The 17,231-nt window shown below is 37.2% G+C and overlaps 1 protein-coding gene across 1 annotated transcript in view; it reads left to right on the forward strand.

The window, feature by feature from the left end:
- Positions 1 to 251: 251 nt before the first annotated feature.
- The window catches only part of LOC126249713 (probable methylthioribulose-1-phosphate dehydratase), a 93,910-nt gene continuing 76,930 nt past the window's right edge, over positions 252 to 17,231 (forward strand). Inside the window, exons 1-2 of the mRNA XM_049951393.1 lie at positions 252 to 384; positions 1,068 to 1,145. Coding sequence (XP_049807350.1) covers positions 313 to 384; positions 1,068 to 1,145 — 150 coding nt within the window. The 5' untranslated portion in view covers positions 252 to 312. The remainder of the gene's footprint in view (positions 385 to 1,067; positions 1,146 to 17,231) is intronic.

The following is a 17,231-nucleotide window of genomic DNA, read 5'->3' on the forward strand; positions in this document are numbered from 1 at the left end:
GTTTACGTCTGTTCTCTTTCTTGAAAAGCATACCAATAATACTGTATCGGTATCTAGAATCACAATCAAAATAAATATTCTGCTCATTAAAGCATTATTATGTAGTGCCATCTGTTGGATCCCTACACGTGTGGACATTAAAACACAAGTGTTATGAGAAAACTGTTTATTTCATGAAAATTGTTACGTACGTTTACACCCTGTCAGAGATATTCATGTGCTGAAACTATAATAACTTTGCGCTGCGGATCAGCGTCACTCAGTCAGTGTTCGTTGTGGAGGGAGGTTATATTTTCGTGGTTTAGGTAAAAAATGACGTCCATCATTAGGAAAGCACCTGAATCTCAAAAAAGTGTCCAAGATCTTGTGCAGTCGCCGTTTGATGTAAGTTTTTAGCATAACCCCGTTGTAATACTACTTGTTTCCACATTTAAACCAAATAGTAAAAAGTAAATTATTATTGTGCGACATATTCTGTTGGCGGAAGCATGAGTAGCGGTCGTTAAGTATCCGTGATCGATGTAATTTCATTTCACTTTTTTTTTTTTTTAACCAACTGATTTCTGTAGTTCTGTAACAATTTCGTCGTCACCAAATGCTTTACTAATTTTTAACCTTTTAGTTTATGTAACAATTCCCTCTTTATTTGGTGCGCCTGATTATGGACTGGTGTGTAGGAGAATTTATGGTGGAAATCTTTCCGTGGACAGCTTAAAAGTTTTTCCTTTAAATATTTGCAATGTTTTTTGCAGTTTTCATCAGTTTTGATTCGTGAATCGGTAAATCAATAATACAGTATTTAGAAACACAATGAAAATAAATATTCTGCTCATTGAGGTACTTTAGTGTAGTGTCGGCGAAGCTGTTTACTTTTGAACTGTTTGTTCCCTATACGTGTGCACATTAAAACACAAGGATCATGGCAAAACGCTTTTTGTTTCCTGAAAATTCTTTAGTACGTTTACATACTCTGAGATATTACTGTACGCTAACTATAATAACTTTGCGCTGCAGACGAACTACATTCAGTGTTGGTTGCATAGAAAGACAATATTTCTGTGTTTTAGGTAAAAATGACGTCCACAATTACGAAACCACCTGAAGCTCAAAAAAGTGCCCAAGATCTTCACCAGCCGCCGTTTGATGTAAGTTTTTAGTTTGCCGCCGTGTATAACAATACTTGTTTTCATATTTAATTCAAATTGTAAGACGTGGCATAAATTATTCCCGTGCATCATATACTGCAGGCGAAACCACGTACAGCAAGTGTTAAGTATCCGTGTTTCTTTTCTAATAAAGTTACCATTTAATATCTAGTAATAACAGGAGTAAACCCCACCACAGAAACAGGGAGATGATTCCTCGGCAAATGATTTATGAGCTGCTTGAAACAACTGACATTATCCTGTCAGAAGCAATGAAAATGAATAAGGGATGGTGAAGGTGTGAAGTTGTTGCTACAGTTGCGGCTATGTGTTCTTGTCCCTTGTCGCAACAGACATACAGCCAAGCAACACATTATGCGTGTTACACGGTCTGAATCCTGGTTATTATCACCAGCTCACCGTCCAAAATATTTAGACGTGTTTGATACGTTGTTTGTGAAGTACAAAAACACGCATACATCATCAAAGCATACTCTTCTGTTAAGAGAAATGAACAATAATCTACCCGTCATTATGGTGTACTGCAATTTAACTAACATGATTGTTTATTGCTACCTGTTAATTTGATGGAGTGATAAGCAGTTCACAGTGGGTGCTGTAGTACTCATAATTAACAAGACATTCTAGAGAAACTAAATGTGTATACGCAGTTATTTTGAAATGAAGTAGCCCCCCACCCACTGTTACTATTTATGAGAGACATAATGAAGTACATAAGTGGATTAAGGCAACATTACTGTAGACAAATTAATTTTTTACTATAGTGTAAGAACAGTGAAACTATTATTTTTTTGGTGGCCTAATTTCCATAGGTACCCTTCGTATTGCCCAATATCATCAATGATGTTAGGTGTAACTTTGGAAAATTTACAGTATTTGATTGTAGTTATGTGAGGAAGTGAAACTGAAAATCAATAAATTATATTACAGTCAACTGAGCTTTGATTCATTTTTAACACAATAATGGTGTTACTGGTCACTTAAATTTAGCACTTTGAAATGCAATAAAACAAACTCCCCATACTTACTTAACTCACTTGGAGAAAATATGCTACTGTGTAGCTCATCAAGCCAATCAGATGGGGATGTAGTTGACAACGGATAAGTCATATGTAGAGGATTCAGGTACATTTTCTTATCACTTCAGAAGTCATGCTTTGGCATTTACTCATGTAAAACTTAGTACCAGTTGACAAAGCATGGCTGTACTCTCACAGTGTTGGCTGTTTTGAAACCTCTAGTGAAAGAAAGAAGTGTTTAGTTTGGCAGGCAAGCAGAAAAGTTGTACTACATTACTTATGTTCTAGATTCGTGTTTAAATGAGGTGTGAGCAGATATACATTGTGCCAGTGTGTTATATAATTACCCAGTATTTTGAAGCTGGATATGAATAATGGTGTCGATCACATTCAAACATTACACACAGTATTTCCCACAGTGTTATTCAAAAGTAGTAGGGCATGTGCTTGTTCTGGGGCCCTCTTCTTCCTTTCACCTACAACCCACATGTAATATGCACGAGTTGAACCAAATATTTACTATGAAGTCACAATACTTGCTAAAGGAAAGAAATAATGGAAATTTACAAATTAGTTGGCTGAACCATCTCCTCAGGTTCTCTGTCAACATTTGATTTTATTTTTAACTGTCACTTCCAGAGCATCTCACAACCATTGCCTGGTTCCCTGTGACTGGAGTATTATTAAACCAGCATTAACTGTTTTCCGTTAAAATTCTAGCATTTCTGTAGCTTCGATATGTCTCCAGAGCCAAACATAAAATTTCTGAAGATATGTTTCCTTTATAGTTCCTGATTCTGTAGTAATATTTTGTGCAGAGGAAGCTCAGTTTTATAAGAAAACTCTGACAAAAGCATATTGTCCATATTAATAAACAGATGTATATGTGGAGTGACACTGTAAGATAATTAAGACACACATTTGTTGATATACATTTCAGTGTCAGTGATCTAAATATTAAAATTGATCTCTCTGTAGGTATTGTATATCTGAGGTCATTTCAGATATAATTAGTTATAGCGGGTGTTTACATGTTCCATCAATCGTATTGCGACTTCTCACTGTGATGTTAAATGAGTCAGTTTTACAATTATAACCCACTTTCTTGATGAAAATTATAACAACGTACTGACCAGCTACATGATGTTCTTACAAGCATACAGTGATTTATATTTAACTACATCCAATCCCTCTCTTAAAGAATCATATCCTACCTAACCGCACTTTACTGAGTCTGCTACAGTAATTTGAAGGGAAGGAAAACGGAAGATTAGGGTTTAACTTCCATGACTACAATGTCATTAGAACCCAAGTAGATGTTCTGGTTGAGGAAAGAAGAATAAGGAAACCTGCTGTTTGCTTCTCAAAGAGACTGTCCCAGCATTTACCTTAGTGAGTTGGAGAAGTGTAGATTACAATGGCCAGGCAGGTATTTGAACCACCATCAGGATAAAGGGAAATATTTGATAAGAGCCATCAGTTTTGACCAGTGATGTAGGAAACATGCGGCAATTGCCATAAACAACATGGCAACTATTAATGGGATATCAGTGGCAGTTTTTCTTAAAATGGTCTAAACAACAGATCAGCCTGTAACTACAACAGTATTTTCTTTGTTTCACATTCTTTGGGTTCGCCAACTCACAAGCAAACTGTCACCTTCGAACTTAACCTAGACTCTGGGCTAAGCTACAGATTAATCTGTCATCACAATCAGGTTTTTTGCTTTCACATTCATTGGCTTCACCGACTAACTATAAAACTCTGAATATATGAACCAAAAGGTGATGTCACAGTAGCCATTATCATTAAGTCAAGCTGACAATTCGTATTGAATGTTCCTCATGACCCACCAACATACCAAATGAGAGTTCAGTATCTTACCACTGTGCCACCTCACATGGCCCCTTACACTGTGGAGAAAGTGTTGTACGAAATCTGTATAGGCAGTACTATATTCACTACTTAAGTTTTTATGTGCAGTGTTTGTAAGAGAAAGACAGAGGCAGAGTTACATAACATTTCTTATAATGTGAGAAAAGTTGTTACACACCAATCTGAAATACTCTATTTAAAGAGCCATTATTAATCTGGCTTGTGGGTTGAACTATGTCATTAACAATGTTGACATTGAAAGCTGTAATTTACATTACACTACCTAAGCTGATGTAAAACAATTTGGTATCCTGTACAAAAGGTGCAGTTTGTGTGTCAATGAAGGGCTGAAAAAACCATCACAAAATAGCTTGCTTTGTTCTACATTTAGTAATGATGCTTTGTATCTTTGTAGTATAACAATATCAAGGCATTGAGACTGTGTTAGAATTGATACTGAGGAATGTCCTTTAAATTTGGATGGGTGAAATGGTCCATCTAGTCTACTAGCAAGACTATTTGCTAGTGTAGGATCTGTCTATATAGACAGAACAGCAAGAGAAGTAACTGTGCAGTCCAGGCTTTCTTCCTCTATATGTAAGCCTCGCTATATTTTCTGTAATGATTGTAATGGGCATAATGTCATTTTCAGTGTCTGAAGATCACTGTGGGAGGAAATGAAACTATTTTAAGTGATTATAATAATTCAACAGTCAATTCGTTCTTTGTTGATAACAGAAGATATTACCTTCTGGAGTTACGTACCTAGGATTGGGTTTAAACATAAATGTAATCATTGTAAAATTGCTACTTCATGTTCAAAAATTCACCTATTGTGTAGGAGGAGCTGAATCATTCAGAAATTTTTAATCTGTTTTTAGATGGTGGTTGGCTATCTGCCAGACTTTTAATGCTCTTTGGCAACTGATCGGATTTTTGTGGTAGCATAATTCACCCCTTTCTATACCAAAGTCAGATTTAACCTGTAATAGTGAAGAGCATCGTTTCTTCTAGTGTTGCAGCTATGCATTTTGCTATTATTTTTGAATTGGGATGGGTTATTAATAACAAATTTTGTAAGTAGCAGATGTATTGTGATGGTACTGTGAATATCCCGAGTTAATTAAATAAATATCTGCAAGGTGATCTAGGGTGGGCTCACGCTATTATTCTGATTACATGCTTTTGTACAATGAATACTTTTTAAGTGTTCATATTGCTTTGCCCAACACTTTTAGTTAGTCAGTATTAACAGAATATTGTTTTAGTGACTGAGAGTTCTAGCCTTTTCCCAATCAGCTCACTGTTTTTAGGTAAAACCACAAACTGTATGTGTGTCCCAATGACATTTGTTAGACTTGTTGGTGGTTTAGTGTGTGTTTAATATGGGGTGGTTCTTGACCTTATTGCCTGAGTTCTCAAAAAGGTTATAAATGTTTTCTATCAAAAATAAAAAAAATGTTTATTATAGTATCAGAGAGATGAATGGGTGATGAGGTAAGTCATTATTTTGCAGAGAAGGATAGCTCAATTTGGTCTAGAATGGGGCAGTAAATCAGAGTAAATGACTCAAGGTAATAACAAAATCCTAATTCTAGATATTCTAGATGAGTTTGAATTTTGCTCCTCCATATTGTAAATGCAGTGTTTGTTACTGTATGTAACTAAAGTACTGTGTGAGATAGTACAGTGTTCTGTACCACCTCACTTGGAATTTTTTTTCATATAGTAAGGAACATCTGTGCCAAACAGATATCTAAAAACTATGAATAACTTAAATCGTAAACAAATTATGTACCCAATTGTATTGCAACTAGATCTGCAGCTATGTTCTATTTAATGTGCAGTAGATGTTCACACATGGCCTCCAACATTAGTTCATTCATAAAACTTCAGTGCTCTTCCTTTATAAGACTTCCTATGCTGAGTTACTGTACATAGAACATCTGCAAAATTATAGACCAATATCTGTAACACTGGTCTTGTGCAGGATCTTTGAGCATTTTTCTAGAGGGGGGGAAACTGCTTGAAAGCTGCTCTGAAAACAGAGCTTCACTGCAGATTTGAACATGGCGAAAGCCTCATAGACAAACAGAACTGCATAAGTCAAAATTAGAATAAGAAGAGACATCTGTTAAGCGTTCAATGAATTCAAAATTCTTTCTATTGATGTGACAAAAACTCTTAAGTTCTGGTGTCTTTATGATCCTAAATTATTTGTCCAAAACTTTTTCACTGAGGAAGATTGTACTGTTTTCAAATCATTGCATGAACATCAAATGAAGCATTGCCAGTGATTGGAAAAAGTGCAGGTTGCTCCTATTTTCAGGAATGGTCATTGAATAGGTGCACTACACCAGTAGTGTCAGTATGTTGTAGAATTTTTTTAATTGTATTATGCTCACGTATTGTGAGAATACTGGAGACTGAAAATCTCTTGGACAAATGATGTAAAATGCAGCTCACTCTGTTCTTCCAGGAGGAACATAAGAAGGATACCAGTGCCATTTTGATGCCATGTTCCTTGACTTTCAGAAGACATTTGTTACACCTTTGTTCTGTTACCTAATGGACAAAATGATAGTGTATGGAAATAAGACCAACTTTTTGATTGGGTTGAAGGGTTTGTAGCAAACAGAACACAGCATGTCATTCTTAATGGAGATAAATATTCAGATGTAAAAGTCACTTCAGGTGTATGTCAAGAGCATGTTATAGGACCTAATGGCTAACATTGGAACTTTTATGAGGCTTTTCAAAGATGATGCAGTTGTATAAAAAGAAGCCTCAGTGCTATAAAATTGGAGCAAAATTTTGGAAGACCTGCAGAGGATGTACACTAGGTGCAGGGATTGGCCCTCTGCATAAACAAATGTAACATTCATAAAATTTCTGGGAGTGTGCATACAGAGTGATGTAAAGTGGAATGAGCACTTAAAACAAATCACAGGTGAGGCAGATGCCAGACTAAGATTCATTGGAAGAACTCTTGGGAATTGAAGTCTGCCCATGAAAGAGGTAACTTAAAAAACCCATGTTCAACCAATACTTGAATATTGCTTGTTAGCTTGGGATCCATACCAGATAGGATTGATAGAGGAAAAGATATGCTCTGAAGAAGAGCAGCACATTTTGTTATAGGTTCATTTGGTAAGTGTGAAAGTGTCACAGATATGCTAATTCAACTCCAGTGCAGATGCTACAAGAGGCTTAGTGCATCGAAGTGTGGTTCTCTGTTAAGATTCTGAGAGCACACATTACTAAAAGAATTGACAAAATATTGCTTCTTCCTATGTATATTGTGAAAATGCCTTGAAGGTGAAATTTGTGAGATTTGAGCTAACGATGACACTAGTCTACAATTATTTTCCCGTGGACCATTCATGACTGAAACAGGAAAGGGGGAAGTGATAGTGGTACACAAAGTATCCTCTGCCAAACACCATAAGGTGGCTTGCTGAGCGTATGTTTAGTACATTGTCTCGGACAGCGAACTGCAAAGGTAACATCAGGAGTACCCCCAGAGAAATGTGGTAGGACCTCTCCTGTTCTCCATGCAAATAAATGCTGTGTTGGGTATAGTGAGCAGTAATCTGAGACTGTTTACTGCTAATGCTTTTGTGTTTTAGAAAGTGGCATTATATGACTGCAGAGGAGTTGAGGATGACTTACAGAATTGCTAGTTCATGTGCTGAATACAGTTTACTTTGGATGTGGATGAATGTAAGTTATGAGGATGGATAGAAGAAACATTCCTGTAATGTTGAAACACAAATGCTTGTTTCTCATTCAAATCAATTTAATATATACAGCAAACCAACATTATATGGAACGAGATTGTAACATCAGTTGTGGGGAAAATGATTGGCCAACTGCGGCTTTATGGGGAAAGTTCTGAGAAGTTCTTGGGTGCATCATCACATCTGCCCATAAAGGAGGTAACTTGCAAAATGCTAGAGTTTTATGGAAATTCTTCATGATGATAGATCGGAATCCTGAGAGAGGAGAAGATGACAATCTTTTTGTGAAGCACTGTTGAGAGAGTTGCAGAGAACCAGCGTATTAAACAGCCTGCAGAATGATTAGATTATCTGATCTGCAACATGCATCTTATGTAAGGAGCAGAAGGAAAAAATAGGGAAGATTAAGGTGCCTACAGAGGCATACAGGCAACCGTTTTTCCCTTTCTACATTTGTCAGTGGAACAATAGTGTGGAATAATTCTATGGTACAAAGTAACTTCTGCCATGGGCTGTACTGAAGTTTGCGGAATATTTATGTGGATGTAGATACTCATAAAATTTTATGTGTGGTTTACATTACTTTGAGCAAATATGTTCACTTAAATTAGTAAAACATACTTGAAGTATATAATGTTTTCAGTTATCTGAATTTAGTTTTCTCTTGAGCTGTGCTGTATAAAATATGTTTCTGTGACTTGCATGTCTCTGAGTAAGTTTATTGCACTCATTCTGTGTTGAGGTACTTCCATTTGCCTATGTTGAATGTATGAAATTAACTCTTCAGTTTTTTCCTACAGTGTCAAAATTTCCTTTAAACCACAATTTATTTACCCAAAAATATTATTACAGAAGTTAAGGGTGAGTGTAAAATGACAAAGCTTCATTATTGTTGTATCATATGGATAAAATAATCATTAAAATGATCTATGGAACATGACATAACTAAACTAAACTACAAGCCCTTTTCAATTCAGATCCTGATCAGTATGCATTGCTAACAGTTTTGTAGTTTTTACAGCTTGTTACCACCTACCAGGTTAAGATTTTACCCTATGGTCCACCAGATTCAGGGCTGCCTCCACTTGCTCCACTTGGGGGGTGTCTCTGTGGCGTTCCTCTGGATCCCAGGACATGTTGGTATCTGTGGAAATGAGGCGGCTGATGTAGCGGCCAAGGCTGCAGTCTCTCTTCTTCAGCCAGCTATTCGCATGATTCCCTTCGCTGATCTATGGAGTGTTTTATGTCGTCATGTTGCTCTTTTATGGCATGCACATTGGTCAACACTTCCCAATAATAAATTGCAGGACGTGAAAGCTCTTCCCTGTGCTTGGACCTCTTCCTCCCGAACGCGTCGTCGGGAGGAGGTAATTTTAACTAGACTCCGGATAGGGCACTGTCTTTTTAGCCATCGACATCTTTTAAGCGGCGATCCTCCCCCACTCTGTCCCCACTGCTCTCAGCTGTGGACGGTAAGACACCTTTTACTTGAGTGCCCCTATTTTACTCCGTTACGCGCCTGATATATCTTCCATTTTAGCAGATGACACGCGCTCAGCCGATCGCGTTCTCGAGTTTATTAGTGCCAGTGAGATGACTTCAGTCATTTGAAGCTCTTTTTGGGGACAACCAACCCCCTTCTATAGTGGTTTTTTAAGCTTTCATTCTGCTTTTAGTTTCTCCAATTTTTTTGAGTTTCATTCCCATTGCTGCTGGTTTCCAGTTTAGTTTTTACCTTTTACTAAGTCACAGACTGGGCGCTAATGACCGTAGCAGTTTTGCGCCCTTAAAAAAAGTTAAGATTTTGGTTTTGACACATTTTACATTTTTTGTGTTTGGTTATATTTACATTTACAACCTGTTGGCATTGAACCATGCATGTAAACTCTTCAGAACTTTATCAGTAGCTTTATACAAAGATTTCTTTACATTGCTCACAATTACAACAGTTTCGTGTGCTAGCAGCATGCTCATGGCTGCAGTGTTTGAGGTGTGTCATTATTGTGAAACATGAGAGGAATTAGATACTGCACTATTAACTGTTTGAAATGCTAATGAATATGGCTTTATGATTAGAATGAACTGTTGTGAGTCCCACAACATGTATCCTGCTTGGAGGGAGGGGGGGGGGGGGACGGCACCCACTAACAGTATCGAAACCTATAGAAAGGTTCCACACTTCCATTTTCGGTATTGCTATAGGTGTCAGTTGGTATACTGGTTTCGTGCAGCTCTCTACGCTACTCTTATCATGTGCAAGCCTCTACACCTCCAAATAACTACTGAAATGTACATCCTTTTGAACCTCTTTTTTTGTATGCATCTTTTGGTCTCTCCTTGCAAGTTTTACCCCACATACATCTCTCCAGTACTAAATTAATGATCCTGTGATGTCTCAGAATGTGTCATAGCAACCAATCCCTTATTTTAGTCAAGTTATGCCACAAATTTCTTTACTCCCCAATTTTATTCAGTACCTCTTCACTGGTTACATGATCTACCCATCTAATCTTTTGCATTCTTCTATAGCACCACATTTCAAATGCTTCTGTTCTCTTGTCTGAACTGTTTATCATCCACGTTTGATGTGGGCTCCCATAAACCCCTTTATCCACATTTCACACTGTCAATTATATTCAACAGCTCTTCCAAGTCCTTTCGCTATCTCTGACAGAAGTATAATGCCATTGGCAAATGTCAAAGTATTTATTGCTTCTCCCAGGATTTTTAATTCCTTCTACAATTTTTGTTTGGTTTCCTTTACTGCTTGTTCAATGTAAACATTGAATAACATTGAGGATTGGCTACAAACCTGTCTGACTCCCTTCTCAGCCATTACCCTTCCATGCCCCTCGGCTCATATAACAGCCACCTGATTTCTTTAAAAGTTGTAAATAGCTATTCACTCCCTGTATTTTACCCCTGCTACCTTTATAATTTAAAGAGAGACCACTGTCAAAAGCTTTCTGTAAATCTACAAATGCTTCAAACATAAGTTTTCGTGACCTTAACTTATCTTCTAGAAAATGTAGTGTCAGTATTGCCTTGCGTGTTCTTATATTTATCTGGAATTGGAACTGATCATCTGCGAGGTCAGCTTCCACCAGTTTTTCCAGTGTTCTGTAAATAATTCATCTTAGTATTTGGCAGCCATGACTTATTTAATTGATAGTTTGGTACTATTCACACCTGTTGGTACATACTTTTTACTACATTTTGCTTGAAGTCTGATGGTATTTCCCCTGCCTCATATGTCTTGCACACAAGGAGAAACAGTTTTGTCATGGCTGGCTCTCCCAAAGTTATTAGTAACTCTCGCGGAATGCCATCTACTTCCAGGACCTTGTTTCGACTTCAGTCTTTCAGTGCTCTGTCAAATTGTTCTTGCAGTACCGTATTTCCCATCTCTTCTTCATCTTCTTCTTCCTCTTACTTCCCTAAAATATTGCCTTAGTTTATTTCCCTTGTATATCTCCTCTCTATATTCTTTCCATCTTTCAGCTTTCCCTTCTTTGCTTAGTAATAGTTTTCCATCTGAATTCTTGTGATTCATACAGCTGCTTCTCTTTTTTCCAAAGGCCTCTTTAATTTTTCTATAGGCAGTATCTCTCTTTCCCTAGTTATAAGTACTGCTACATCCTTACATTTGTCCTGAAGCCATTCCCACTTAGTGATTTTGCACTTCCTGTCAAAGTCGTAAGTAAGGTGTTTGCAATCCCTTTCACCTGCTTTATTTGCTGCATTTTTATATTTTCTCCTTTCTTGAGTTAAATTCAATATAGCCTGTGATATCAAAGGTTTTCAACTAGGTCTTGTCTTTCTACTTACTTGATCATCTGCTATCTTCACTATTTCATCTCTCAAAGCTACCCATATGTCATCTACTGTATTCCTTTTCTTGTTTCAGTCAGTCAGTGCCTAACACTTGGTATGAAACTCTCTACAACCTCTTTTTATTCTACAACTTACACAGGTTCCATACCCTTTATTTTTTTATGTTTGTGTCATTTTACCCAGTAAACCATTGTTACTATTCCTGGGCATCTAGTGGTTTGAATGTCTCCATGATTACTTTTCAGTTACTTGCCATTTAAGTATGTAGTGACATGTTGCATCAATAATCACTGAGTTGCATTGATAAATGCTGGAATGATGATATGGATCAATAGTTTTCTACTACTAGTGGCAATAATTTATTCATCCAAGGATCATTTTTCAATAATACAAGACTAGATATTTTTGTTAAAAAACAGGTCATACGTGTCAACATGTAATATGACACATGTTTAATTAGCAGTGGACTGGTGGTCAGCTGTGATACGATATGGGAAAACCACAGGAAACCTAAAGCAGAATGGTCAGACAGAATGCAAGTCTACATCCTCATAAATCTGAGGCCACTGTCTTTAACAAAGATCCACTACCTCAGTCAGTTATACTTAACATGCAGTAATCTTATGTTTGCATGTAGTTGGAACAAGTTTGTTTAATAAGGTGAAACATAATTATACACTATTCACTTAGTCTCTAAATAAGTAATTACACAAACACCTGCATATGACTTTAGAACCTCGAGTATGCTGCAATACCTGTCCTAGATTCCCTTCTGCATGTCTGAAAAACTGAGTTATCTCCACATAATGATGATATGTTGAACTCAGAAAAATGGTGACACATTAGGCCTAGTATTACTTAGTAGTAATCAAGGGTGTATGATTTTCCTGTAAGGAGCATTACATCGTTAATGTTTATTGTAGTGTGACATACATGCTTTAGTTGTCACTTTACCAGTGCTTGTTGTGAGTTCTCTAAGTGATTTTTAATAGTATGCTATGCTATATCTAAGAGGTATGCTTTGGATAAATTTTTAAATAAATTTATTTTAAATATCTCTTTCATCTCCTTCTGTAAATTACACGGTATTAATCCTGCATAGCGAAGCATGATAAAGTGATTGCTTCCAAGACACTGAAGTGCGCTGGGCCCACATCAAATCTGCCTCGTGGATTAATGACAGGAGCCTCTGTGCCAGCCAGAATTTACTTAGTTCTCAGGTGGCCTTCCATATCCACTTAAGTAAATACTGGGCTAGTTCATATGTCTGGCCTCGGTTACATGATGTGTAAACACTTTGAATGGGGGGGGGGGGGGATGAGACATCACATTTGACAATGCCATTACAATAGATGCAGACAGAAGAGATACAGGGATTCTTCTCCCTGAGGGAGGAGGGGGCAGTTGGGATAGCCTTTGGGAGTCGTTACATCATCATAGTAATAGCCTATGTATGGGCATGGTTACTTTGCTGTTAGACTGGAGATGCACCATGTCAGTCCTCACCCAGTGCTGGCTGGATAAAAGGCGCTGGAAAGGAAGGGAGGAATCCCAGAAAGAAAATGCTGTTTAGAGTTCATTTTTCCTTTGTAAATGTAAGACCAAACTAGCTCTCGTTCTACGATCATGTATAGAACTGTTTGTGACATTCTTACTAATGTTTTTCCTGATGTGAGCAACAAACTGGTTGATGAACTCGTTAAGCTCAGTAAGGATACCCAATTATTCTTTCTAAACATTTCGTTACACTGCACCTTACTACTGCTTCTAAGTATTATTCTTATGGCCCTTTTCTGCACTTTGAAATTCGCTTCTTTGTTTAGTACATCTCATAACCGAAAAAGAATCCCATACTACTTTCTACCATTTTTGAAATTTTTAACCTCTTTGAAATACCCCTATACGTTATGATAGGTTAGCAATGTGTGCAACGTGTGAAGTAGTTTGGGTTATGAGAAGTGGTGGTACTTCGTGCTCATTTGTTGTAACTGTTGTTTTTCTGCAGGCAGCTCTTGAACATTAAAATCTTTCCAGCTTATTGAATTTCAAGTGTAAAAATTTATTTATAAAATAATTGTGTATCTGATTTTGCAAGCTTTTTAATATTAAAGTTTTCTGTGATCTTCTACACTCTTCCCAATTTACCTGCCGAAATTCCCCACACAGATTTTAGTGTTGCTATACTGTCTTGTTGAACTGTCTCTTATTGAATAATACTTTCCTATAGATAAGTTTTTTAATATTCTATAAATGGAGAATTATATTCACATTATAATTTCAAAATCATAATTTCAAAGCCCTAGAACAGTTACCTTTACCTGCTCTCCATGAAATTGGGCAGCTGTTTTTTGACACTACACTTCTCCTTCACAAACTCATTTCATATTTGACTCTTGGGTCAGCAAATCTATGTGCATATCTTTTCCCCACATTCTTTCAATAAGATTATAAACATTAATTAAAACTCTAAGCACCAGTGCTTCAAAATAAATGCAAACATTGTTGGCAGCTTGAAGAGATTTTATTCTTGAACTCGCAATGTTGTAGTGTGGATGTGTTAGCAGTTACACTTAGATTTTGTAGTGTCATACTTAGTGTTTCCATGAGGTGGTATACCAGAAACTGTTGGGCACTGTGGTATTCTTGTGATTTGTTGGGTGTTTCTGTTATTGTGATGTGATGATCATTGCTGTAGCTACTGGTGGCTTTTAGGCTTTTGGTGGTGATTGAGACTATGCAAGATAATTGCTTTGCTGTGTCCAATGTGTGGTAGAGGGTACCTCATGTATCATTATTATTTGCCTCCAATTCTTTCTCAGTTTACGAATTGTGCATAGGAAGTAAGACATTTAGTAAGCTTCTGCATGAACTCGAGATTATTTGCAAGATGTATGCTGTAGGAAGTGGGATGTTGCTTGAATTGTCCTGGAAGGTGTACTTTATGTGATATGCAATGTCTCTCTTATGGTATCTGCCACTGGAGTTCAATGAGCATACCTGTGATCATCTCACTAAACAAAACCCATTTCCAAAGAGTGGTGGAGTGCTTCACTGAAATCAGTTTTGCATCATCCAGGCCCCAGCTTCAGTATTGCAGCTGAATACCTGTGTAGAAAGTTCTGTGGGATTCGTAAAAAAAAAAAAAAAGCATGCTCGCAATTGCCACTTTTGTCCATCTGCAGTAGATTTGAATTTTCTGGTGTTAATCACAAACATGTTGTCGTGACATGCTACAAAATATTTGAGGCAATGTGAAGAAAATCATCTTAAGTGTTTGAACGGAATATGATGTACAGCACATCCAGGCATAAATAGTACATGAGTTGTATGCCACTTCTAACCCTAAAATAATGCATGTTAATAGTTGCCATAGTGCCACTTCCACCATCTTCACTGCTAAGGGCATGGAGCAGGTAGGTGGTGTACTGTGTTAGATCCCGCTACTGTCTCATCATTCATGTCTCATGGTTGCACATTTAAGAATCAATGTACATTGTGTTAATGAAGAAAGTGTTCCATATTTTGAGAAGTGGTAGTCTCAACCAAAACAAGAAAATAAAATAAACATGATCTCTAACATGCATACCTTAAGAGCTGTGAAGACTTGTCCATCTTCCCTTTTGTGTAACACATTTCTTATATAACAAGCACATTGTTTGTAATAGCAATCTACAGAAGACAGTAAACAAATGAAGACACATTCTTCTGTTACTGTGACACAACAGAACTTCTAATGTAATCTCCTGCTAATTACATACAAGCTGCACATGTGAGCTATTGCTAAAGGGCATGCTCAATATGGTGTCCATTCATTGTATGGCATGCTTTTGTCAGTACCTTAGGGAATTACACACACACTCTGAAAAACTCCGTGTTGCTCATAGATATTTTTCATCATACACGGCGTGGGCTTGAGAGTTGCTTCCATTTCCCAGACTGTAATAAGCATGGCTGCAATGCCCTGTGTGGAGTAATAGCTATCCATTATGATGAGTGCAAGGAAAAAACTGCAATGTAAAAGCATTTCACAGACTTACCAAAACACAAACTGGTCCCATTATAATTTATGTATCAACTGCACTTATCCAAAACTGTGAACATGATTTACAGTAACAACTCTAATAGATGTTTACTGAATCTACATCTACGTGATTACTCTGCTATTCACAATAAAGTGGCTGGCAGAGGGTTCAATGAACCACCTTCAAGCTGTCTCTGTACCCTTCCCCTCTCGAACGGCACGCGGGAAAAACAAGCTCTTAAATTTTTCTGTAAGAGCCCTGATTTCTCTTATTTTATCGTGATGATCATTTCTCCCTATGTAGGTGGGTGCCAACAGAATTTTTTTGCAATCAGAGCAGAAAACTGGTGATTGAAATTTCATGAGAAGATTCCGTCGCAACGAAAAATGCCTACATTTTAATGATTGTCATTCCAATTCACATATCATGTCTGTGACACTATCTGCCCTATTTTGCGATAATGCAAAACGAGCTGCCCTTCTTTGTACTTTTTCGATGTCATCCATCAGTCCCACCTGATGTAGATCCCACACTGCAGAGCAATACTCCAGAATAGGGCGGACAACCGTGGTGTAAGCAGTCTGTTTAGTAGACCTGCTGCCCCTTCTAAGTGTTCAGCCAATGAATCGCAATCTTTGGTTTGCTCTACCCACAATATTAAACGCTAAGAAGTGAGATTTGCAGAACTGATGGTTTTTCTAGTAATGTTCGTCATGTGTGAAGTACTACTGTGACATGTAGCACAGCACATTAGTTTGTATGAGAGACCACTGACACAGAAAATAAGTATATATGACACTAAGCAGACATTTTGAATTTTCTACATAGTTAACACTGCATTAGATACAGACAGACACAGATCCTGCGTCAGAGTTAGCAAAATATTATAATATGTTCAGGATGTAGCTGTGGAATTCGTTTTAGTTAAAGTGAAAAACAACTGCTCCAAATGCAGAACAACATTTTATATGGAAACAGATAATTCATAGATATGCATCTTCATATTTTCGCGGCGCAAAGACTGTTCCATAAAATTTCGGGCGTGCAGCCGCACAAATTCAGCCCCTCCTCCAATATTTAGGCCGATATGTCTATGCAGTATCTATGCACAATAACAGTGGAGAGTATTCTCATTTGTTTATTGCATCCTGTAGGTCATTTGCTGTAGCAGAGAGCTTACAGTAGAAGAGATCACAGTAGCGAAGATGAAAAAGTGTCATAGCTCTTAAGGTATACACTTTAGAGCCCATTTTAGTGAGCATTTTTGTCTTGTTTTGGTCCATACTACATCTCTAAAAATTTGGAATACTTTAACACCCTGTATTTCATGTTGGAAAGGAATCTTATCATCAGATTAGATGATAGACAAGTCACAATTATGTATGGCTACCACTGATAGCATAATTAATAAATTATCACCTAGCACCACAAACTTTCATAGATAAATAAACCAGAAAAAATACACTATGCGCAATTACTTTTTATAATTATTTTCACATTTGAAAAGTACACAGGAACCGATATGTCTTCTGCTGTGGAAGTGAGCTTGTGTGTCTCCTCTGTGCAGTGTTGCAT

The sequence above is a fragment of the Schistocerca nitens genome, chromosome 3, assembly GCF_023898315.1.
Source record: "Schistocerca nitens isolate TAMUIC-IGC-003100 chromosome 3, iqSchNite1.1, whole genome shotgun sequence".
Classification (NCBI taxonomy): Eukaryota; Metazoa; Arthropoda; class Insecta; order Orthoptera; family Acrididae; genus Schistocerca; species Schistocerca nitens.